The sequence below is a fragment of the Epinephelus fuscoguttatus genome, linkage group LG18, assembly GCF_011397635.1.
Source record: "Epinephelus fuscoguttatus linkage group LG18, E.fuscoguttatus.final_Chr_v1".
NCBI classification, from domain to species: Eukaryota; Metazoa; Chordata; class Actinopteri; order Perciformes; family Serranidae; genus Epinephelus; species Epinephelus fuscoguttatus.
The window spans coordinates 23198806-23224301 of record NC_064769.1 but is presented as its reverse complement, the minus strand read 5'-3'; the positions used below and the strand labels follow the sequence as shown (position 1 = coordinate 23224301).

General features: G+C 39.2%; 2 protein-coding genes and 1 pseudogene across 2 annotated transcripts; all 3 read left to right on the top strand.

Annotated features, from left to right (window-relative positions):
* The window catches only part of LOC125878551 (uncharacterized), a 69638-nt pseudogene that overhangs the window by 3223 nt on the left and 40919 nt on the right, over window positions 1–25496 (top strand).
* LOC125905666 (zinc finger and SCAN domain-containing protein 2-like) lies at window positions 367–25430 on the top strand. The gene is made up of 3 exons (XM_049603804.1): window positions 367–575; window positions 705–2043; window positions 25118–25430. The coding sequence occupies exons 1-2, from the start codon at window positions 404–406 to the stop codon at window positions 1622–1624; spliced, it is 1092 nt and encodes a 363-aa protein (XP_049459761.1). The 5' UTR covers window positions 367–403; the 3' UTR covers window positions 1625–2043; window positions 25118–25430.
* LOC125905670 (zinc finger protein 879-like) lies at window positions 20073–21030 on the top strand. Its single transcript, XM_049603808.1, has one exon. It carries the CDS (start codon window positions 20213–20215, stop codon window positions 20882–20884), a length of 672 nt encoding a protein of 223 aa, XP_049459765.1. The 5' UTR covers window positions 20073–20212; the 3' UTR covers window positions 20885–21030.

The window sequence follows — 25496 nt, the reverse complement described above, 5'->3', positions numbered from 1 at the left end:
CTGGTCATGTTGATGAGTTTATTGTTAGAAACTTGTATGTAAATGTCATGATTTGCGAGTGGGTGTCAAAAAGTGCTCAAAGTTGAGACACCTTGACTACTTTGTGTATTTTACACATTTTCCAATTTGATTTGATGAGGACAAAAAATTAGGTGACAACAGTTCCTGTGCTGAGTTCACACGAATGATAATGAGACAAGTCGTCTCTGCAATAAAATAATGTTCTGCAATAAGGCCGACAATTAGAGGCGGAACAGAAGACAGGACAATAGTGTCTACTGTCGGAACTTAATGGTGTAACACTAGCGGAAGTAAACAACAGCAACATACCGGTCGCGAGGGAATTTAAGCAGGTTTGTCCATGAGGAAAGGTTGGAGTGACTGTAATTGTGACAAAGCAACAATGTCTTCAGTTGAGTATTTGAGAGGGTTTGTCAGCGAGAGACTAACTGCTGCTGCTGAAGAAATATTGGGAGTTTTTGAGAAAACTATCGTCGAGTACGAGAAAGAGATCGACCGTCAGCGCAGACTGTTGGATATAGTTTGGAAACCGGAAGTAAGGTTATACAGGACAGGTGAGTATCACTTTATTATTTTAATACCACAAAAGAGAAGACTAATATTTATAAAACCAGGTCGCATGTGAGCATTTTCTTGTTTTCCATCAGAGTAGTATGTGTTCCTTTTGTTGTGTGTCCCTCCAGAGCTCCCACAGCAAGATGTGTGTAAGGAGGAGGAGGTTGTCGCTGAGCAGCAGCTCTGTATTGAGGAGAGGAGCTCCAGTGTGGACCAAGAGGAGCCAGAGCCTCCACAGATTAAAGAGGAAGAGGAGGAAGTGTGCAACAGTCAGGAGGCAGAGCAGCTTGAAGTGAAGCAGGAGACTGAGACCTTTCTAGTGACTCGTAGTGATGAGGAAAGTGAGCAGCAGCTCCTCTGTCACAGCTCTCATGGAGCTGAGAGTGAAGATGAGGAAGGAGACGAGCAAGGAGACTCAACATCAAGTGGAGAAGCAGAGCCAGAACAACAGAGTCAACATCACAAGCGCAGAAGTCACACTAAGCGTGTAGACAACCCCAACTTATCAGAGACTGATCATAATACTCACACAGGTAAAACACCTTTTAAATGTGACACTTGTGGGAAAAGTTTCAAGTTTAAGTGTCATTTTAAACCACACCTGAGAATCCACACAGGAGAGAGGCCGTTTAAATGTGAGACATGTGGGAAAGGATTCACTCGGACAAATGATTTGAAAGCTCATGCAAGAATCCACACAGGTGAGAGACCATATTCTTGCAAGACCTGTGGAAAAGATTTTCGACGGAATAATGCCTTGTTAGTCCACATGAGAATCCACACAGGTGAGAAGCCGTATTCTTGCAAGACATGTGGAAAGGATTTCAGATGCAGTTATCAATTGTTACTCCACATGAGAATCCACACAGGTGAGAAGCCATATTCTTGCAAGACATGTGGAAAGGAGTTCAGACGCAGTTGTAATTTGTTGGCCCACACGAGAAGAGCCTGCACCAGTAAGAATCTGTACCTTTGCAAGATCTGCGGGAAAAGATACTTTGATGAGTCTCATTTGATAAACCACATGAAATCACATACAGGCAAGTAGCCTTGTATTTCAGAAAACATATAGGAGACAATTCAGTTCTCATGGCTCATGGTTTAAATTCACAGGAACTCAGAGAAGTGAGGAGCCACAGAATAATAGCATGTTGAAAAACACACTTGAAAAACCTCCTAACACCACTTGCCATCTCGGGTCTTGTCTTTTTTTGTGTGTGTGATCTTTAATTTGATATTTTTTTGGTATTTTGTAAATGCATCAACGCCACAGCTGACTACAAACTAAACTGTGGATGATGTACTCCATGGTGCTGTCAACAGATCAGCTTATGCAGTAGTAATGAAAAGTGAATGAATATTAATGATCTGTGCCCAAAGACATGTGTTCTCTTTTTTAACTCATCTATGTATCCAAACACTAAAGCTTTGTGTTGTGATGATTTAACAATAATAAACCCTCTAGAGGTGTTGGATCACTTACGTTTTCATCCTGCCTACCAGTTCTTTTTTTGTCTGCAACATTTCTCTGAGCTGTGTATTGTCATGTATTATGGTTGGTAATGTTGGTAACTCTATTTGCATAAAACCCCTAATTTGCAAATGGTTGTCAAAACTGCTCAAAATTAAGACACTCCGTAACAAGTGTTTCACACATTGTCATGAGCACAGTACTGGAGTTAAATAAAATTTCCACCTTTGAGGTTTTGATGAGGACCTTAAATTCAGTCAGGGGGGTAAATGACAACACAACAGCTCCTGTGCTTAGTTTAACTACAGCAGGAAGCCTCTGCTCTGTTACTGTTGCCTATCTTATCATATCTTATCCTAGCTTAGCTTAGCTTAGCTTATTTTAGCTTAGCTTAGCTTAGCTTAGTTTAGCTTAGCTTGGGTAAGCTTAACTCAGTTTATCTGTTATCCAATCTTATCTTAGCTTAGGTTAGCTTAGATTGTCTCTTATCTTTTTCCAGCACAGTGTCTCCAGGTCTGAGAGTTAGAAAAGCTTTGTATGTTGATGATTTCAATTAACAAACCCTCTAGTGTTGGATCAATGTTTTCATCTTACAGCGAGTCCTTTTCCCTCCTTTTTAAAATTGAATGTTTTATTCATTTATGTTTGCAGCAGTGGCATTCCTCCTAATCGCATATTGTATTGGCTGGTCATGTTGATGAGTTTATTGTCATAAAACTTATAATAATAATTTGCGAGCAGGTGTCAAAAAGTGCTCAAAGTTGAGACACCTTGACTACTTTGTGTATTTTACACATTTTCCACTTTGATTTGATGAGGACAAAAAATTAAGTGACAACAGTTCCTGTGCTGAGTTCACACAAATGATAATGAGACAACTCGTCTCTGCAATAAAACCATGTTCTGCAAAAAGGCCGACAATTAGAGGCGGAACAGAAGAAAGGACAATAGACGCTCTACTGTCGGAACTTAATGGTGTAACACTAGCGGAAGTAAACAGAAACATACCGGTCGCGAGGGAATTTAAGTAGGTTTGTCCGTGAGGAAAAGTTGGAGTGACTGTAATTGGCTTTTTTTGTGCTTCTTTTTTTTTTTTTGGTAAACTTTATTTACATTTCTATAATATACAAAAGCTCTCGATAGGAACGTGCATTCTTGTTACAATACAAGGATATTCCCATTATAAATAAAATCAACAAGGCTGTAAACATAAAAAGATACTAAAATAAAACAAAAAAGGAAAAGAAGAAAACAAGGCACTTAATTCATATTAGACTTCAAAAAACCAAATATTTCGTTGCAATTTCACTGAATTTACAAATAGGCATGTATAGATTTAACAGCTTCAAGGAGGAAAAATATTTATTTAGTTCGTTTTTAAACCAAACTATTGAGGGCGGTTTATTTTCCCATTTGCATGAATGGATATGATATTTGCCCAAAATTATAATAATATTGGCCAGTTCTGAAAATTCTTTGGTAAGATTATCTTTATATAAAAGAATCTGATGTTCATCAATTGGTGTGATATTTTCTATTTTATTACCTAACCAGTCAAAAACATCCTGCCAAAAATGTGATGTCACTGAACAAGAGTAAAAAAAGATGTTCAGTAGTTTCACAATCCGCATTACAAAAACAACATGGCTCAACCTCAAATCCAAATCTTTTCTTTAATGTTTCTGCAGCTGGATAATAGCCATTAATAATTTTAAATTGCAATTCTTTGGCTTTTGGGGTGATTGGCCATTTCAGATATTTCGTAAAATTCTTTACAATTTTTAGATTACTTCCTCTCATTCTAATGTTTGTTGCCCTTGTATGACCATAAAAAAGGTTCTGCATGAACACCTTTCGTATTATTTTATCATTGCATTTTTTTATCAGTAATTAGCATTTGATCAATTTTTAAATCTGGCAGGACTATCTGTACATTGGAATGAGAGATAGTTTTTTTTATCAACTGTATTAGTGGAACTGGAATAGCTTTACATATTTTGCTGTATTCCCTATAAGAGCACTGCATGTTGAATTTTTCATTTAAAGAGCTGAGCTGTAAGATTGAATCATGTTCATCCAACAGGTCAGCAGCAAAAATTATTTTCTTATCACACCATTTTTGATTGAATAAGGTTTTTCTATTTGATGTAATTGTTCTATTGTTCCACAAGGTGGAGCTATGTGGACAAAAGTTGTGGACAAATATCATTTTCCAGTATCTCAACACTTGTTCATGAAATTTTGACAATTTCATTGGTAATTTTGTGACTTCAAAATCACAGTGTAACAAAAATTCAAACCCTCCTACTTTTTTAAATATATTTTTAGGGATATGAAACCAGATAGATTCAGTTTGTGACAGAAAGGTTTTTATCCAATTTACTCGAAACATCCCTACCATTGATTCTAAATCTAGTGTTTTTAAACCTCCTTTATTAGTATCTTTAACCAAATGTGACTTTTTAATATAATGTGTTTTATTTCTCCATATAAAATTGTATATTATGGAGTTCACTTTCTTAATGTTTTGAGAATTAACATACAAAGATTGGCATGGATAAACCAATTTCGATATGCCCTCTGCTTTAGATAATATGTTTCGGCCAAAAATTGATAGATCTCTTATAAGCCAATGATTTAGGGTTTTTTTCATAACCTCTGGTTTTCATGAAAATTTCTTTCCTCCCTTAATTTGACATCTTTAGTAAGAGGGGATGCTGAAATCTCACACTCTGTTACATCCCTGCATAACATCTGAGAAATAAGACAGTAATCTAATCTTGAATATCGAGAATTATCTGAAGCACTGTTCCACGTATACTTTAAGGTGGTGGGGTTAGATATTCTCCAATAGTCAACTGTGTTTGTAGTTGTACATAAATTGGTTAAAACATCATCATATTCACGTTGCTGACCTCTATGAGGTATTTGATTCATCCAGGAATTCGGAGCTATATTAAAATCTCCACCAATAATAACCTTTTCTGTCTGATACTTAATTTTCCACTCCTTTATGACTAATCCTAAACTTTCCATCATGGTTTGTTTGTTCTGTTATTATATCCATAAACACATGTTAAGATGAATCTTTGGTCACGTATCTCTGCTACCATCATAAGCCAATGTCCACCCATATCACTTTTATGTTCAGTTATCTTGCCTGGTAATCTATTAAATAACACCATAACACCTGCTGAGTGCGTAGTCCCATGAGAAAACAAAATTTCGTCTCCCCATTGCTGTTTCCATAATTTTTCATCTGCTGTTCCTGAGTGAGTCTCTTGTAAAAAAAAAAAAAAAAAACAAAAAAAAACACAATTTGCCTTTTGTTCTTTACAAAATAAAAAAATAGCCATGCGTTTAACAATATTTTTCAATCCTCTAACAGTAATAGAAACAAACAAAATACACATTTTAACTCTATAAAACTCTTGAATGCGCTGTATAAAGTAACTATGCGCAGGAATGAGCATGTTGTCCAAAAATAACACGTTTCAAAGCAACGAACCTTAACCTTGAATTTTTCATACACTTTACTTTCCTTCAGTTATGTTTCTTACATTGTGACTGTAATTGTGATGAAGCAACAATGTCTTCAGTTGAGTATTTGAGAGGGTTTGTCAGCGAGAGACTAACTGCTGCTGCTGAAGAAATATTGGGAGTTTTTGAGAAAACTATCGTCGAGTACGAGAAAGAGATCGACCGTCAGCGCAGACTGTTGGATATAGCTTGGAAACCGGAAGTAAGGTTATACAGGACAGGTGAGTAGCACTTTATTATTTTAATCCCACAAAAGAGAAGACTAATATTTATAAAACCAGGTGGCATGTGAGCATTTTCTTGTTTTCCATCAGAGTAGTATGTGTTCCTTTTGTTGTGTGTCCCTCCAGAGCTCCCACAGCAAGATGTGTGTAAGGAGGAGGAGGTTGTCGCTGAGCAGCAGCTCTGTATTGAGGAGAGGAAGTCCAGTGTGGACCAAGAGGAGCCAGAGCCTCCACAGATTAAAGAGGAAGAGGAGGAAGTGTGCAGCAGTCAGGAGGGAGAGCAGCTTGAAGTGAAGCAGGAGACTGAGACCTTTCTAGTGACTCGTAGTGATGAGGAAAGTGAGCAGCAGCTCCTCTGTCACAGCTCTCATGGAGCTGAGAGTGAAGATGAGGAAGGAGACGAGCAAGGAGACTCAACATCAAGAGGAGAAGCAGAGCCAGAACAACAGAGTCGACGTCACAAGCGCAGAAGTCACACTAAGCGTGTAGACAACCCCAACTTATCAGAGATTGATCATAATACTCACACAGGTAAAACACCTTTTAAATGTGACACTTGTGGGAAAGCTTTCAAGTTTCAGTCTCAATTTGATAGACACCTGAGAATCCACACAGGTGAGAAACCGTATTGTTGCAAAACCTGTGGAAAGATTTTCTTTGTAAGAGCCACTTGATTGGCCACATGAAAATCCACACAGGAGAGAATCAGTTTAAATGTGAGACATGTGGGAAAGATTTCACACATAGAGCTGTCTTGAATCACCACCTGACAACCCACACAGGTGAGAAGCCGTATTCTTGCAGCACATGTGGGAAAGGATTCTTCTGGACAACAGATCTGAAAGCTCATGCAAGAATCCACACAGATGAGAGACCATATTCTTGCGAGACCTGTGGAAAAGATTTTCGACAGAATAGTACCTTGTTAGTCCGCATGAGAATCCACACAGGTGAGAAGCCGTATTCTTGCAAGACATGTGGACAAACATTCAGACGCAGTTGTCAATTGTTAGTCCACATTAGAAGAGCCCACACCGGCGAGAAGCCGTACCTTTGCAAGAACTGTGGGAAAAGCTACTTTGATGAGTCTTATTTGCAGGGGTGGAAGTAACGAATTACAAATACTCACGTTACTGTAATTAAGTAGATTTTTTGGGTACTTGTACTTTTATGAGTGTTTTTTTCAAGTGTGTAATTTTACTCATACTTGAGTACAATTTACACCATGTAATCTACTTCGCTACTTTTAAAATCATAAGTCGCTACTGAGTACGCCCACAATTTGAATTAATATTCAAACCTTTCATCTGCATCTTTGTAGCCAATAAGGCTGTCCGATCGCGACCACGCCAATTAATCTATGACCTAAGGAAAGGACAACTCCACTGCAGCAGGCACAGGTGTCTGGCGGTAAAATACCTACACAGCGGAGCATTTACTGGCGACAGAGAAGTCCGACTGCAGGTCCTGTAATTTCCTCTTTCGTTGGCGTCATGACTGCCCATTAGTACCTGGACAACCGAGCCGTGGCGGCACATAGGTATGTGGCGTGTCAGAGGAGAAACGAGCCGTTCACATTTCTCTTCACCGCACTTAGGGACTGTTCTTTACTTATGAAGGGACTGTTCTTTACTTGTCAGGGGAGAAGAGTGGCTGGTTGATTTTTATTTTATTTATTTATTTTATTTTGATCCCCCCTATGTTAATCACTTATTGATGCTGTTTTTGAAGTATGAATAAGTCAATAAGTAATTTATTCCATTGAAATATCAATGATGTATTATAGAAAAGTGATTTATCTTATTATAAATGACAAAAGGCACATCTGCCTCATTTTTGCTGTGGTATTGTGATACTACTCAGAACTGTGATACTTTCACTGGTATCGTACAGTGGGTCCCAATTTTGGTACCATGACTACAGATGTCACAACCATTCCATTCGGAGTCGCGCAGTGAGGCGGCTCGGGTGCCGCTTAAAAAAGTGTTCCCCCACTTTTGGGACTGGGGGAACACTGCTCTCTGAGAGGCCCAAAGTGTTCCCCTACTTCTAATTTTACAAACTAAGCACTGGTTATTAGTTTGGCTAAGATAAGTCTGCACAGATATTGTCACTGCCATTGGTTTGCCGGATATTAAAATAAGACGGAGCTAGCTAACGTGTGCGCGTGCGTGCATGCATAATTGAGCTACAATTCTTAGAAATGTTCTTGCTTAATATTTGGACAACCACCGTCATTACAATAAATTAAATCTGTAGTCATTTAATACTCACAGGCCTGCATTCAGCAGGCCTATATTTTGTGCTAGAGTGACGCTATGTCATATGAAACATTAACCATGAAAATTAACCATGTCATGTTAGCTTGTCGGTAAGGGGGGTAAATAGTGCTCCAAATTTAGGCTAACATTTAGCATGGAAAACAGGGCACAAGCAAGGGGTCCCTTGTTCTCTTACTTCAAGATACCTGAATGAAAATGTTTTCGTATGATAAGCGTTACCCCTTTACAGACACATCCACTTCACTCCAATCCCTGCAGTTTTGTGCAAAACCCACGCGGTTATTTTGCGTGCGGTATTTATGTATTTTGCCTATTCTATTTTATTATTCCTGCATATTGGGGTCCTTAAACAGTATTACAGTTGGATAATTTGGAGCTGACTGGAAAGCTGTGACTCTTGTGGAGTCAGTGAGCCCCTTGTATTCATGTGTGTGCCATGTGTTTACACTCTTGCCTCATAATAGGCATATCATTGCAGTAATTTCACTGTATAAGGTTAAAAGTAATTAATACTCTGATTAGTTTTTGAGAAGAGTACTTTGTACTTTTACTTAAGTATTTTTTAAACATCAGGGCCCGTATTTATCAAGCTTCTTAGAATTACTCCTAAGAGCACTGCTAAGAGTCGACTTATGACTAAAAAAATTGTGATAAGTGTCGGTCTCAGAGCTGAATCACAACAGTACTATGTGCCATAAACGGAATTTTAGGTGACACTTCCAAGTCCATAGAAATGACCAATCACTGAAGGGAATTCCTTATCTAAGAATATATAAATATCTTAGAAATATCTCAGTGAATAGTTAAATGGACAATGGGAGTGTATATTTTGACAATAATCTACAAATAATACAAAACATATAATATGCATTGGCAATGAATCAAAAATAAATGTTTCCTTATCTTTCCAATTCATTAATTAGGCAACTTGTTTGCGGTATGGCTCTATATACTGCAGCCACAGTCTACCAAGCTGAAACCAACATGGAATCAAGAAAACCAAACTGGAGAGAAGAAGAGATACCATCAGATGGATGGATGTTGCTAGGGACGCTCGCATCTCCATCTCCTCCCTCATCGGTGTAGCTGGGAAGTCAATGAAATGCATGATGAGCTGAGGAGCAGTAAGGGCCATTATTGTTTCCATCACAATTCTGCTAATTGACGGTTGTGATGGCCCCAAATAATAAGCGTTACACTGCTGCATTTTTCCAGTGGCAAGATATCGAAGCATTGTGATGACCTTTAATTCTGCCATGAAAGCTCTGCTGCATGATGTTACTGATGAGATGATGTCCCATATTAAATCTGTGACAATAATAATACCTGCTTTGTCCAAACAATACCGTTTGATTAGCTGCTCGTCATCAAACAAAGCCAAGACATCCTTCTGCTCCCGGAACATTCGCACACGTCTCTCTCGCCTCAGTGCCATCCTCTACTGGCAACTCCTAACCACTTAGGACACCTCTGGAGGTCTCTTAAATATCTGGGGGAGTAGGCGTGATTCTTAGACTTGAGAAGGTTGATAAATAGCTTTTATTCTTAAGTTTGAGAGTAGGACTAAATTTCACAAATTCACAGCACTTAAGACTAAAATGGCACTCTAAGACACTTGATAAATACGGCCCCAGGGCCCGTATAGAGTGTGCCAGTAAACCCGGAACTCCGTTAGTGCTTTTAGCACTTCCGGTTCTCTCATCTAAAAGTCAATATGTTTTTTGAATGGGATTTTGGTAAAATGCCTCAAATAAGGTCTGTGGTTAACAAAAGCTTAAGCGAGATTCAGGTTTTGTTCTACGACATAAAACACGTTCATAAATACCCTACTTGTGAATTTTGAAGCTTTTACGTGTTGTAAAAAAGGCGGTTGCTAACAAGTTGCTCAATACGACTACAAACCCTGTCGGGGACATTAAACGTCATCACCCCCGAACAGGCGAGAGTGCTGGCAGTCCGACATTACAGCTTCTTATTTAGCTTGAACAGTCCGATTTCCCCATTATACAATGTTTTTAAAATAAAGCGGCCAAAATCAGTTGAAAGCTCAGTGGCGGTGACGTCAAGAGTCATGCGACCGTGGAGTAGTCATGTAGTCCGTTAAACCCTAATGTTAGCTTTTTACTTCTGGCGATCGCATTTAAGCTTCAAATGTGTGAAGATTATCTCGATGCACAAAACCTGTAAGTATCATAAACTTGTGTTAGCCACAGAGCTTATTTTCTGACATAATCCAAAACGCAATGCAAAAATCACATTCACTAAACACATTCACACAGGGTAATATCTGTGAATTATTCTGAACGACGCTTCTTTCACCTTGTTCACTATAAGGTATATGTGAGGAATCATCCAAACTTTTTTCCAGTCAATGCTGTCTACAAATCAAATCAAATCAAATCAACTTTATTTATATGGCACTTTTCATACAACAGTAACACAAAGTGCCTCACAGAGATTAAAAACAACAAAGACCCAAAACAGAAAACAAAAAGAAAAGAGAAAACCCAACCCTTCCACCCAACAAAAAGCTATTTAGCTCATAAAATTGAGTTAGTAGCTAGGTAAGAATCATCTAAAACAGAGACATAAAATGCATCAAAACTAAAACCTATAGGCTAACTAAAATAACAAAAGATAAAGGTTAAATGAGATAAGAACGTAAAAAGAGGAAGGGTAAGAATATAAAAAATAAATAAAAAATAGATAATAGATGGATAAATCGGTTATAAGAGGAATTTAAAATAGATAAATAAAGAGATCAGTTAAAAGCCTGATTAAAAAGATGAGTCTTGAGCCTCTTTTTAAAAACATCAACAGTCTCTGCAGCTCTGAGGTTCTCCGGCAGGCTGTTCCACAATCGGGGGCCATAATAATTAAATGCCGCCTCCCCGTGTGTTTTAGTCCTAACTTGTGGTATGGTTAAAAGGCCGGTGCCGGAGGACCTCAGGGTCCGCGAGGGTTGATATGGTAAAAGCAGGTCAGATAAATAAGAAGGCCCAAGACTGTTAAGACATTTAAGAACTAATAAAAAAATCGGTTCCAGTAAAACATGATATTTGGAATAGATACAATTTCTTTCTGAAACAAGGCACAAATATTCTTATTATTTTGAGGAAGTTTAGAAAAACAGATTTTTCCAACAGGTTATTCACAAAGAATTCTAAGACTAAAAGTTGCTCTTAGTGATGTCATTCAAAGGAAAAATCTTAGAATTCCTCGAATTTTAAGATTTTTCTTAGAATTTTCCCTTGGTATGATAAAAGTTATTCACAAAGCATCTTAGGCCTTAAGAGAGCTCCTAAGGTGAAAAACTGTTAAGAGGAGGGAGGAGAACCTAAGAGTGTCTTAAACAGAGAAGATGGCGGAAAGACAGAGAGGAAGGAGAGATATTCTCCGTATATTGAATGACAGTGATTTAATAAGATGCTACGGCTTGATCGTGCAGAGATAATGTTTGTGGTTGACCTCATCAGGGATGAGCTTATGTTTCCCACCCAGCGTAGTAACGCAATAACACCCGCTTTGGATTGCAGCACGTACCAGCGCTTCTCACACTCAACAATCATTTCAAAAACTGTGTGTTTTAAGACAAGAGATAAGATTGGATTAGGTATGATTGGATTAATTAAGATGAGATACGATGAGATAAGATAAGGGACAAGCTAAGCTAAATTGAGATAAGATTGGACAAGATAAGATAAGGTAAGATAAGATACGATTAGACTGGATAAGAGATAAGCTAAGCCAACATAAGATTGTATAAGATAAGAGATACGAGATAAGCTAGGATAGGTTTAGCTAAACTAAGATTGGATAAGATAAGATAGGACTGGATAAGAGATAGGATAAGATAAGCTATGCCAAGATCATTTAAGATAAGAGATAAGCTAAGTTAGGGTTGGATAGGATAATTTAAGAGAATATAAGATAGGATAAGATATGAGACAAGATAATCTAAAATAAGATAAGATAATACTGCCTCTTTCCCTGTGCCGTGATCCCGGGACCGAATTTCCCTCATAAAACTCCGGTGTTCTCCTCCACGAGCTGTGCCAACAGCAGGCACTGCTCTTTTGTCCAGTTCAGCTTTTTCATTCTTTTTTTCTCCATTTCATTCATTGCTTTGGTCATTCTGCCAAATCAAACCGCTTTTTACAAGGAGGCCAGCAATCACAGTAATTGCTGACAGCTGGCATCATGACATAAAATTATTTTCACGATTACACATTTCTTAATACAGTCCAAGTTCTATGATCGGTTGATTTCACTGTCCATTCATGACTAGGAGAGCATTTGTTTTTCTTTTTTTTTCTTTTCTTTTTTCCTCTTTGTAACAACCAATCACAGCTTTTAGAAGACTGCATCACACCTAGCAGTGGGGCCAACCACACCTCCTCACTAAGATAAAAGTTTCTGTCCCCTCCTTGCTCAGAGTTGCTCTCAGAAACTTCCTGAATCACTCTTAAGCTAAGATTCCTTGCAAGGAATTTTTAGGCTAAGTTAGGAGCTCTCTGAGAGGACTCTGAGAATCTTTGTGAATACGGGCCCAGTACTTTTACTTGTAACTGAGTACAATTTAAGCAATGTAACAGTACTTATACTTGAGTACAAATTTTCAGTACTCTTTCCGCCTCTGCTCATTTGATAAACCACATGAAATCACATACAGGCAAGTATTTCAAAAATCATATTGGAGACGATTCAGTTCTGGTGGCTCGTGGTTAAAACACACAAGAAGTCAAAGAAGTGAGGAGCCACAGAATTGCAGCACATTGAAAAACATACTCGAAAAACTTCTTGAGACCTCATGCCAACTGGAGACCTGTCTTTTTTTGTCTCCCACATATAATTTGATACATTTTTTCTGGTATTTTGTAAATGCATCAACGCCACAGCTGACTACAAACTAAACTGTAGATGATGTACTCCATGGTGCTGTCAACAGATCAGCTTATGCAGTAGTAATGAAAAGTGAATGAATATTAATGATCTGTGCCCAAAGACATGTGTTCTCTTTTTTTAACTCATCTATGTATCCAAACACTAAAGCTTTGTACTGTGATGATTTAACAATAATAAACCCTCTAGAGGTGTTGGATCACTTACGTTTTCATCCTGCCTACCAGTTCTTTTTTTGTCTGCAGCATTTCTCTGAGCTGTGCTGTCATGTTACTTTTGCCTATCTTATCATATCTTATCTAAACTTGCTAGCTTAAGCACAGTACTGGAGTTAAATGAAATTTCCACCTTTGACGTTTTGATGAGGACCTTAAATTCAGTCAGGGGGGCAAATGACAACCCAACACAACAGCTCCTATGCTTAGTTTAACTACAGCAGGAAGCCTCTGCTCTGTTACTGTTGCCTATCTTATCTTATCTTAGCTTAGTTTAGCTTATCTTAGTTTATCTTATCTGAGCTTAGTTTAGCTTAGCTTGGGTAAGCCTAGCTCAGTTTATCTGTTATCCAATCTTATCTTAGCTAAACCTATCTTAGCTTATCTCTTATCCAATCCTTTTTTAGTTTAACTTTGCTCATCTTACCTTATCTTAGCTTAGCTTAGCTTATCTTATATCTTGTCTTGTTTTGTCTTATCCAATTTTATCTTATCTCCTATCTTGAAATCAAATTTTTCGAAATGATTGTTGCTAATTGCTTTCAGAGAATCTGAACAGAAGGACAAGACCAGAAAATATGGACATGGTCAACCATGATTTCTCCACATTCCTTCCAGCAGCATAGCTGGGTGACACTTTGTTTAAACATCTGTTTGGGCGTGATGAAAAAGTGAATCAGGTTTTTCCAGCACAGTGTCTCCAGGTCTGAGAGTTAGAAAAGCTTTGTATGTTGATGATTTCAATTAACAAACCCTCTAGTGCCGGATCAATAATGTTTTCATCTTAGAGCGAGCCTTTTCCCTCGTTTTTAAAATGGTATTTATTCATTTATGTTTGCAGCAGCTGCATTTCTCTTAATTGTATATTGTATTGGCTGGTCATATTGATGAGTTTATTGTCATGAAACTTGTATGTAAATGTCGTAATTTGCGAGTAGGTTTCAAAAACTGCTCAAAGTTGAGACACCTTGACTACTTTGTGTAGTTTACACGTTAAAGATTTGATGGGGACATGAAGTTAAGTGGCGACAGTTCCTCTGCTGAGTTCAACAAATTATATTCGGACAACTCGTCTCTGCACTGATGCTGGTTTCGTTTTAAACAATTAAAGGGGGAACAAAAAAAAACAACATACGTCCCACAGTCGGAACTTATCAGTGTAACACCAGCGGAAGTAAACGATTTAAATGCACCAGTTGCGAGGGAATTTAAGCAGGTCTGTCCGTGAGGAAAAGTTGGAGTGACTGTAATTGTGACGAAGCAACAATGTCTTCAGTTGAGTATTTGAGAGGGTTTGTCAGCGAGAGACTAACTGCTGCTGCTGAAGAAATATTGGGAGTTTTTGAGAAAACTATCGTCGAGTACGAGAAAGAGATCGACCGTCAGCGCAGACTGTTGGATATAGCTTGGAAACCGGAAGTAAGGTTATACAGGACAGGTGAGTAGCACTTTATTATTTTAATACCACAAAAGAGAAGACTAATATTTATAAAACCAGGTGGCATGTGAGCATTTTCTTGTTTGCCATCAGAGTAGTATGTGTTCCTTTTGTTGTGTGTCCCTCCAGAGCTCCCACAGCAAGATGTGTGTAAGGAGGAGGAGGTTGTCGCTGAGCAGCAGCTCTGTATTGAGGAGAGGAGCTCCAGTGTGGACCAAGAGGAGCCAGAGCCTCCACAGATTAAAGAGGAAGAGGAGGAAGTGTGCAGCAGTCAGGAGGAGAGCAGCTTGAAGTGAAGCAGGAGACTGAGACCTTTCTAGTGACTCGTAGTGATGAGGAAAGTGAGCAGCAGCTCCTCTGTCACAGCTCTCATGGAGCTGAGAGTGAAGATGAGGAAGGAGACGAGCAAGGAGACTCAACATCAAGTGGAGAAGCAGAGACAGAACAACAGAGTCGACGTCACACTAAGCGTGTAGACAACCCCAACTTATCAGAGACTGATCATAATACTCACACAGGTAAAACACCTTTTAAATGTGACACTTGTGGGAAAGCTTTCAAGTTTAAGTCTCAATTTGATAGACACCTGAGAATCCACACAGGAGAGAAGCCATTTTGTTGTAACACATGTGGGAAAACATTCAGTCTTTTGTCATCTCTGAACGTTCATAAAAGAGTGCACACAGGTGAGAAGCCATATTGTTGCAACACATGTGGAAAAGATTTCCGATATAAGAGTCACTTGATTTTCCACATGAGAACTCACACAGGAGAGAAGCCATTTAAATGTGAGACATGTGGGAAAGCTTTCATGCACAGACCTGTCTTGAAACAACACCTGACAACCCACACAAATAAGAAGACATATTCTTGCAGCACATGTGGGAAAGCATTCTCTCGGACAGCAGATTTGAAAGCTCATGCAAAAATCAACACAGGTGAGAAGCTGTATTCTTGCAAAACATGTGGAAAAGATTTTGGACACAGTTATCATTTGTTAGTCCACATGAGAGTTCACACAGGTGAGAAGCCGTATTCTTGCAAAACATGTGGAAAAGATTTTGGACAGAGCAGTGCCTTGTTAGTCCACACAAGAAGAGCCCACACTGGCAAGATGCCATAACTTTGCAAGATCTGCAGGAAAAGATACTTTACGGGGTCCCATTTAACAAAGCACATGAAATCACATACAGGCAAGTAGCCTTGTATTTCAGAAAACATATAGGAGACAATTCAGTTCTTATGGCTCATGGTTTAAATTCACAGGAACTCAGGGAAGTGAGGAGCCACAGAATAATAGCATGTTGAAAAACACACTTAAAACACCTCTTGACACCTCATGCTAACTGGAGACCTGTCTTTTTTTGTCTGCTACATTTATTTTGATTTTTTTTTTTTTTTTGGTGTTTTGTAAATGCATCAACGCCAGAGCTGACTACAAACTAAACTGTGGATGATGTACTCCATGGTGCTGTCAACAGATCAGCTTATACAGTAGTAATGAAAAGTGAATGAATATTAATGATCTGTGCCCAAAGACATGTGTTCTCTTTTTTAACTCATCTATGTATCCAAACACTAAAGCTTTGTGTTGTGATGATTTAACAATAATAAACCCTCTAGAGGTGTTGGATCACTTACGTTTTCATCCTGCCTACCAGTTCTTTTTTTGTCTGCAGCATTTCTCTGAGCTGTGTATTGTCATGTATTATGGTTGGTAATGTTGATAACTCTGTTTGCATAAAACCCCTAATTTGCAAATGGGTGTCAAAAACTGCTCAAAATTAAGACACTCCATAACAAGTGTCTTAATTTTGAGCAGTTAAGACACTCCATAACAAGTGTTTCACACATTGTCATGAGCACAGTACTGGAGTTAAATAAAATTTCCAGCTTTGAGGTTTTGATGAGGACCTTAAATTCAGTCAGGGGGGTAAATGACAACCCAACACAACAGCTCCTATGCTTAGTTTAACTACAGCAGGAAGTCTCTGCTCTGTTACTGTTGCTTATCTTATCTGATCTGATCTGATCTGATCTTAGTTTCACTTAGCTTAGCTTGGTTTATCTCTTCTCTTATCTTATCCTATCATATCTAAGCTTAGCTTATATCTTGTCTTGTCTTGTTTTGTCTTATCCAATTTTATCTTATCTCCTATCTTGAAATCAAATTTTTCGAAATGATTGTTGCTAATTGCTTTCAGAGAATCTGAACAGAAGGACAAGACCAGAAAATATGGACATGGTCAACCATGATTTCTCCACATTCCTTCCAGCAGCATAGCTGGGTGACACTTTGTTTAAACATCTGTTTGGGCGTGATGAAAAAGTGAATCAGGTTTTTCCAGCACAGTGTCTCCAGGTCTGAGAGTTAGAAAAGCTTTGTACGTTGATGATTTCAATTAACAAACCCTCTAGTGTTGGATCAATTATGTCTTCATCTTATGGTGAGTCCTTTTCCCTCCTTTTTAAAATTGTACTTATTCGTTCATCTATTTATGTTTGCAGCAGCTGCATGACTCAAACTCTGTCTGTGTGTGCGTGTGTGTGTGTGTCTCTGTTCGATGTTTTTCTCCTCACTGACTTGGTCAATCCATGTGAAATTTGGCACAGTGGTAGAGGGTCATGGGAGGATGTGGATGAAGCAATATTACATGAATTGGCCAAAGGGGGGCGCTATAGCATCCGATTGAAATTGCAAACTTTGAATGGGCATATCTCATGCCCCGTATGTCGTAGAGACATGAAACTTTGCACAGAGATGCCTCTCCTCATGAGGAACAAATTTGCCTCAAGAACCCATAACTTCCGGTTATATAGATTTTCCGCCATTTCGAATTTTTTTAAAAACACTCAAAATCGATCTCTTCCTAGGAAGTTTGACCGATCTGCATGAAACTCGGTGAACATAATCTAGGGACCAATATCTAAAGTTCCCTCTTGGCAAAAACTGAGCTTCTGTAAGGCAATGAATATTGCGGAGGGTGTGGCTCATCACATAAAGGTGTATAACATCTCAAGGGTTTCACCGATCACCACGCAACTTTGATGGCTCATGACCACACATAATCTGAGGGGACCCCTCCATTATTGACCCCATCAAACAAAATGGGGGCGCTAGAGAGCTAATTTCTTATCTAGGCCTAACCGCCATATTGATTTTTACTAAACTTGGTAGATATGTAGAACAGGACGCCTCAAGGTGACTGGAGAAATTTAACTCTAATTGGCAACGGGGTGGCGCTATAACAACAGAAAAATGCTTCAAAATAGCTAAAATGCGACCGATCGCTGTGGCTCCCCCTGTGGCCGACTGTTTTTTTTTTTCTTCTAATTTTTGGTATGACTAAGTCATGGTACGGTATGCTGTACTCAATGGGTATGGACTAGTTTCTCTTAATTGTATATTGTATTGGCTGGTCACGTTGATGAGTTTATGGTCATGAAACTTGTATGTAAATTAGAGTTGTGACAGTCACGAACGAACGGGATCTTTTGAACGGCTCATTAACATGAACAATGGGAACCGAGTCGCAGTTGGGAGCCGTTCGTTTTTTTTGTTGTTGTTGTTGTTGTTTTTATGGCTGTGTTTCACACAGATGCACACACAAGCTCCTCCTTTGCTCCTCCACTGAGTGAGACGGAGAACAGGCACAAGGGGAGGAGCGCAGCAGAGTACACATGCGGTGCTTATTTGATATACAAATATCGCATGACCTCATCTGAGCTGTGCAAACTGCCTTCACGTCAGTGCCTCACTACCAAAAAAAACTAAACGTGAGTGCCTCTGCCTCAGTCAGTCCAGCAGCAGTCTCTAGAAGGGGGAGAACAGTCAGTCGTCGTTTGGACAAAATGACCCAAAGGAAACGGAGCAGCATTTGGATGCACTTTTCTCTTGAGACAGACAGTAAGGCAAAGTGCAGTATTTGCCAGAAAAAGATTTCTTTTATTTCAAGGTAGCTTTATTTACACACACACACACACACACACACACACACACACACACACACACACACACACACTTTATACAAAGGGTAAATCCTTTGAGCTCACTGTCAAAGCAGAGGGATATGGCGCCACCTTGTGGAATATTTACAATGAATCCAGATCAGACTTTAAAATCTATTCCACACGTCAAATGAAGTTATAATCAATAGGCCTATTTCATAATAATACAAACTCAGATATCCGAGTTTGAATTATTCTGATCCAAATCTCACCCCATCATTCCTCCCAGTGATTATTTCCAGGATAAAATGAGTTACCCCCAGGCTGGCTTCTTAAAATAAATAAATGTAAAAATGAGCTGGTCTTTTGAATGGCTCTTTGAAAGCAACGGACCTCTAAGATCCGACTTCCTTCAAAGAGCCATAAATTCCATCTCTAAATAATTTGAGGGTGGCTGTCAAAAACTGCTCAAAGTTGAGACACCTTGACTACTTTGTGTAGTTTACACGTTAAGGATTTGATGGGGACATAAAATTAAGTGGCGACAGTTCCTCTGCTGAGTTCAACAAATTATATTCGGAAAACTCGTCTCTGCACTGATGCTGGTTTCGTTTTAAACAATTAAAGGGGGAACGAAAAAAATAACATACGCCCCACAGTCGGAACTTATCAGTGTAACATCCGGCGGAAGTAAACAATTTAAACGCACCAGTTGCGAGGGAATTTAAGCAGGTTTGTCCATGAGGAAAAGTTGGAGTGACTGTAATTGTGATGAAGCAACAATGTCTACAGTTGAGTATTTGAGAGGGTTTGTCAGCGAGAGACTAACTGCTGCTGCTGAAGAAATATTGGGAGTTTTTGAGAAAACTATCGTCGAGTACGAGAAAGAGATCCACCGTCAGCGCAGACTGTTGGATATAGCTTGGAAACCGGAAGTAAGGTTATACAGGACAGGTGAGTAGCACTTTATTATTTTAATCCCACAAAAGAGAAGACTAATATTTATAAAACCAGGTGGCATGTGAGCATTTTCTTGTTTTCCATCAGAGTAGTATGTGTTCCTTTTGTTGTGTGTCCTCCAGAGCTCCACAGCAAGATGTGTGTAAGGAGGAGGAGGTTGTCGCTGAGCAGCAGCTCTGTATTGAGGAGAGGAGCTCCAGTGTGGACCAAGAGGAGCCAGAGCCTCCACAGATTAAAGAGGAAGAGGAGGAAGTGTGCAGCAGTCAGGAGGAGAGCAGCTTGAAGTGAAGCAGGAGACTGAGACCTTTCTAGTGACTCGTAGTGATGAGGAAAGTGAGCAGCAGCTCCTCTGTCACAGCTCTCATGGAGCTGAGAGTGAAGATGAGGAAGGAGACGAGCAAGGAGACTCAACATCAAGAGGAGAAGCAGAGCCAGAAGAACAGAGTCGACGTCACAAGCGCAGAAGTCACACTAAGCGTGTAGACAACCCCAACTTATCAGAGATTGATCATAATACTCACACAGGTAAAACACCTTTTAAATGTGACACTTGTGGGAAAGCTTTCAAGTTTAAGTGTCATTTTAATTCACACCTGAGAATCCACACAGGAGAGAAGCCGTATTGTTGTAACACATGTGGGAAAACATTCAGTCTTATGTCAACTCTGAATGTTCATAACAGAGTCCACACAGGTGAGAAGCCGTATTGTTGCAAAACATGTGGGAAAACATTCAATCAAATGTCAACTCTGAATGCTCATGAAAGAATCCACACAGGTGAGAAGCCGTATTGTTGCGAAACATGTGGGAAAGCATTCAGTCATATGTCAGCTCTAAATGTTCATAACAGAGTCCACACAGGTGAGAAGCCGTATTGTTGCAAAACATGTGGGAAAACATTCAATCAAATGTCAACTCTGAATGCTCATGAAAGAATCCACACAGGTGAGAAGCCGTATTGTTGCAAAACATGTGGGAAAGCATTCAGTCATATGTCAGCTCTAAATGTTCATAACAGAGTCCACACAGGTGAGAAGCCGTATTGTTGCAAAACATGTGGGAAAACATTCAGTTATATGTCAGCTCTAAATGTTCATAACAGAGTCCACACAGGTGAGAAGCCGTATTGTTGCAAAACATGTGGGAAAACATTCAGTCTTATGTCAACTCTGAACACTCATAAAAGAGTCCACACAGGTGAGAAGCCGTACTGTTGCAACACATGTGGAAAAGATTTCCGATGTAAGAGTCACTTGGTTTGCCACATGAGAACCCACACAGGAGAGAAGCCGTTTAAATGTGAGACGTGGGAAAGCTTTCATGCATAGACCTGTCTTGAAACAACACCTGACAACACACACAGGTCAGAAGCCGTATTCTTGCAAAACATGTGGAAAAGATTTTGGACAGAGCAGTACCTTGTTAATCCACAGAAGAAGAGCCCACACCGGCAAGAAGCCATACATTTGCAAGATCTGCGGGAAAAGATACTTTAAGGGGTCCCATTTAACAAGGCACATGAAATCACATACAGGCAAGTAGCCTTGTATTTCAGAAAACGTATAGGAGACAATTCAGTTCTTATGGCTCATGGTTTAAATTCACAGGAACTCAGAGAAGTGAGGAGCCATAGAATAATAGCACATTGAAAAACACACTTAAAACACCTCTTGACACGTCATGCTAACTGGAGACCTGTCTTTTTTTGTCTGCTACATTTAATTTGGTATTTTTTGGTATTTTGTAAATGCATCAACGCCACAGCTGACTACAAGCTAAACTGTAGATGATGTACTCCATGGTGCTGTCAACAGATCAGCTTATAAAGTAGTAATGAAAAGTGAATGAATATTAATGATCTGTGCCCAAAGACATGTGTTCTCTTTTTTTTAACTCATCTATGTATCCAAACACTAAAGATTTGTATTGTGATGATTTAACAATAATAAACCCTCTAGAGGTGTTGGATCACTTACGTTTTCATCCTGCCTACCAGTTCTTTTTTTGTCTGCAGCATTTCTCTGAGCTGTGTATTGTCATGTATTATGGTTGGTGATGTTGATAACTGTCAACCCAACACAGCAGCTCCCATGCTTAGTTTAAATACAGCAGGAATCCTCTGCTCTGTTACTGTCGCCTTTTTGTAAAACAAATGACATTGAGACAGCTGGTTACAGCCCTGAAGCTGGTGTTACACAATGTATCATAAAATGCCAACAACTGTAAGTGGAACAAAGACAAACAGACACTCCACTGTCAGAAGTGAGATAGTGCGACAAAAGAAAGACACTTACATGAAGTTTAAAACAAAGTACGGGGGTTAAAATAGGGGAGACAACAGGAAAGAGCAAGTGACTATCAGCAGATTAAGAACAGGTCACAGCTACTTGAATAGTACACTTCTTGTATTAGGAAAACATCCAATTGGTCATTGTAGCTGGGGTCTCAAAGAGGTGGGAAATTTCCGGTAAATTTCCAGAAACTTTCCATGGGCAGTTAAGCTGGGGAATTTTGGAATATTCCAAATTGGAAACATGGGAATTATTGGAATTAACTGGAAATTGGGAATAATTTCAACAAACTGTATCATATCCAATCATAAATATGAGGAATGATGAGGATATTTTTGGCACTTTGCAATATGCTGCTTCATTTTTGTCGCATTCTTCAGGTATTTCTGTGCACAATATTTACACATACACAAAGACTTTCCTTCAACATTAGCTTGTGTGAAATGCTTCCACACTTTGGATGGCAAATCTGGCATTTTTCTGTAAAATAAGACAACGAAAAGCTTTTAAAAACACGAATGCAATGGCATGAACAGATACATAGTTAGCTAAACAACTGGAATGCTCTTCAAAATATTTTACGATTGATGCATAAATCCTTGTATGGCTACAGACAACCGTCTTGCAGGAGGCAGAAGAAACAGCATCACATATGAAGTAGCTAGCACCACATTAAGCTAGCCTCTTAAATGGTCAATTAAATGGTGCTAGCTAGCTTACATTTGGCACTTAAACTATCAGCTAGCTAGCTACTGTATGAATACATTTTCATTTAATATTTGCAAATTAAACATAATCACCATAGATCAAGTATATTTACCCCATAATATTATCTAAACGTGCTTGGCTTTATGTAGTCCGCAAGCTCAAATATGTGGCATTAATAGTTTTGTGGCCTCAGTACTCCAGGGTTGTAGAAATCATCAGTGCATGTGATGGAGGAATTTCACAGTGCATGTAAGGTTAAGGTTAATTTATTGGTCTCCCTTGGGAGAAATTTGGTTTGGATGAAGGGAAAAATTGCTGCATAGGGTTTACAAATAGAAAAACAACACAATAAATAAAGGGAAACAAAAAAAATGTAGAGGGTGTGGCCTCAATAGCCCTGCAGGAAGCAGTGTGCTCTGTGCATGTGATTGCGGAATAGCATAGATATTCAAGTGTGCTTGCATTAAATCTGGTTGTTTGAGCCAAGATTATTCCACAATATATTTTCCCCAACTACATTTAAGTTCCCTGTTATGGGAATAAACCTTCAATTTTGTAAATTTCTGGTTTAATCCCATATATTCCAGGTAATTCCCAGGGAAAGTTTCCAACTTTGAAAATTCCTGAAATTTTGCAACCCTAATTGTAGCAAGTGTGGAGTTAAGGAGTCAGTGGAGCATGTTCTTCTTTCTTGCAGGAAGCATTAGGGACATTTATCCATGATAAGTTTGTTTTATTGTTAGATTGTATGACGCGACAATACAGAGAGAAATATATTCAGTGTAATGTTGACGAAGTCGTCAAATATGTGAGGTTACTTTTCCATGTGAGCATTTTCTTGTTTGCCATCAGAGTAGTATGTGTCCCTTTTGTTGTGTGTCCCTCCAGAGCTCCCACAGCAAGATGTGTGTAAGGAGGAGGAGGTTGTCGCTGAGCAGCAGCTCTGTATTGAAGAGAGGAAGTCCAGTGTGGACCAAGAGGAGCCAGAGCCTCCACAGATTAAAGAGGAAGAGGAGGAAGTGTGCAGCAGTCAGGAGGGAGAGCAGCTTGAAGTGAAGCAGGAGACTGAGACCTTTCTAGTGACTCGTAGTGATGAGGAAAGTGAGCAGCAGCTCCTCTGTCACAGCTCTCATGGAGCTGAGAGTGAAGATGAGGAAGGAGACGAGCAAGGAGACTCAACATCAAGAGGAGAAGCAGAGCCAGAAGAACAGAATAGACGTCACAAGCGCAGAAGTCACACTAAGCGTGTAGACAACCCCAACTTATCAGAGATTGAGCATAATACTCACACAGGTAAAACACCTTTTAAATGTGACACTTGTGGGAAAGCTTTCAAGTTTAAGTGGTATTTGAATAAACACGTTAAAATCCACGCAGGAGAGAAGCTGTTTAAATGTGAGACATGTGGGAAGACTTTCACACAGAGAGCTGTCTTGAAACAACACCTGACAACCCACACAGGTGAGAAGCCGTATTCTTGCAGCACATGTGGAAAAGATTTTGGACGCAGTTTTAGTTTGTTAGTCCACATGAGAGTCCACACAGGCGACAGGCCGTTTAAATGTGAAACATGTGGGAAAGCTTTTACACAGAGAACTTATTTGAAACACCACCTGACAACCCACACAGGTGAGAAACCATATTCTTGCAACACATGTGGGAAAGGATTTTCTCGGACAACAGATTTAAAAGCTCATGCAAGAATCCACACAGGTGAAAAGCCATATTCTTGCAAGACCTGTGGAAAAGACTTTCGACAGAATAGTACCTTGTCAGTCCACATGAGAATCCACACAGGTGAGAGGCCATTTAAATGTGAGACATGTGGGAAATCTTTCACACATAGAGCTCAGTTGAATCAACACCTGAAAACCCACACAGGTGAGAAACTACATTCTTGCAACACATGTGGGAAAGGATTCTCTCGGACAACAGATTTGAAAGCTCACGCAAGAATCCACACAGGAGAGAAGCCGTATTCTTGTGAGACATGCAGAAAAAACTTCAGATTCAGTAATCAGTTGTCAGTCCACATGAGAATCCACACAGGTGAGAAGCCGTATACTTGCAAGACATGTGGAAAGGATTTCAGACGCAGTTGTCATTTGTTAGTCCACACAAGAAGAGCCCACACTGGTGAGAAGCCTTAACTTTGCAAGATCTGCAGGAAAAGATACTTTGAGTGTCATTTGATAAACCACATGAATTCACATACAGGCAAGTAGCCTTGTGTTTCAGAAATCATATAGGAGACAATTCAGTTCTGGTGGCTCGTGGTTAAAACACACAAGAAGTCAAAGAAGTGAGGAGCCACAGAATTGCAGCACATATTTTTTTTGGTATTTTGTAAATGCATCAACGTCACAGCTGACTACAAACTAAACTGTGGATGATGTACTCCATGGTGCTGTCAACAGATCAGCTTATAAAGTAGTAATGAAAAGTGAATGAATATTAATGATCTGTGCCCAAAGACATGTGTTCTCTTTTTTTAACTCATCTATGTATCCAAACACTAAAGATTTGTGTTGTGATGATTTAACAATAATAAACCCTCTAGAGGTGTTGGATCACTTACGTTTTCATCCTGCCTACCAGTTCTTTTTTTGTCTGCAGCATTTCTCTGAGCTGTGTATTGTCATGTATTATGGTTGGTAATGTGTTTAGAAGAGACAGGGGAATAGGACGAGGGGGTGGATTATTGGTTTATGTAAACGACTGTCTAAAGTGTAAATTAATTGAATGGCCAGCAGAAATAGATATTGAATGTATTGGTCTCAACATAACTATTTCGCCTGAAATGTCTTTTACTTTGATATGTCTGTACTGACCTCCTTCCTCTAAAAATACATTTTATGATCAACTTCAAACTATTCTAAAATGCTCTGACTTTAAAAGGGAAACTATTCTTTTAGGTGATTTAAATTTTAATTGGGACAAT

Excerpts from the sequence above, each read along its gene's own strand:
- LOC125905670 (XM_049603808.1), top strand. The coding sequence starts at position 20,213 with ATGTCAACTCTGAATGTTCATAACAGAGTCCACACAGGTGAGAAGCCG.
- LOC125905666 (XM_049603804.1), top strand. The coding sequence starts at position 404 with ATGTCTTCAGTTGAGTATTTGAGAGGGTTTGTCAGCGAGAGACTAACT. Across the intron at positions 576-704 it reads AGTAAGGTTATACAGGACAG|AGCTCCCACAGCAAGATGTG; the intron begins GTGAGTATCACT and ends GTGTCCCTCCAG.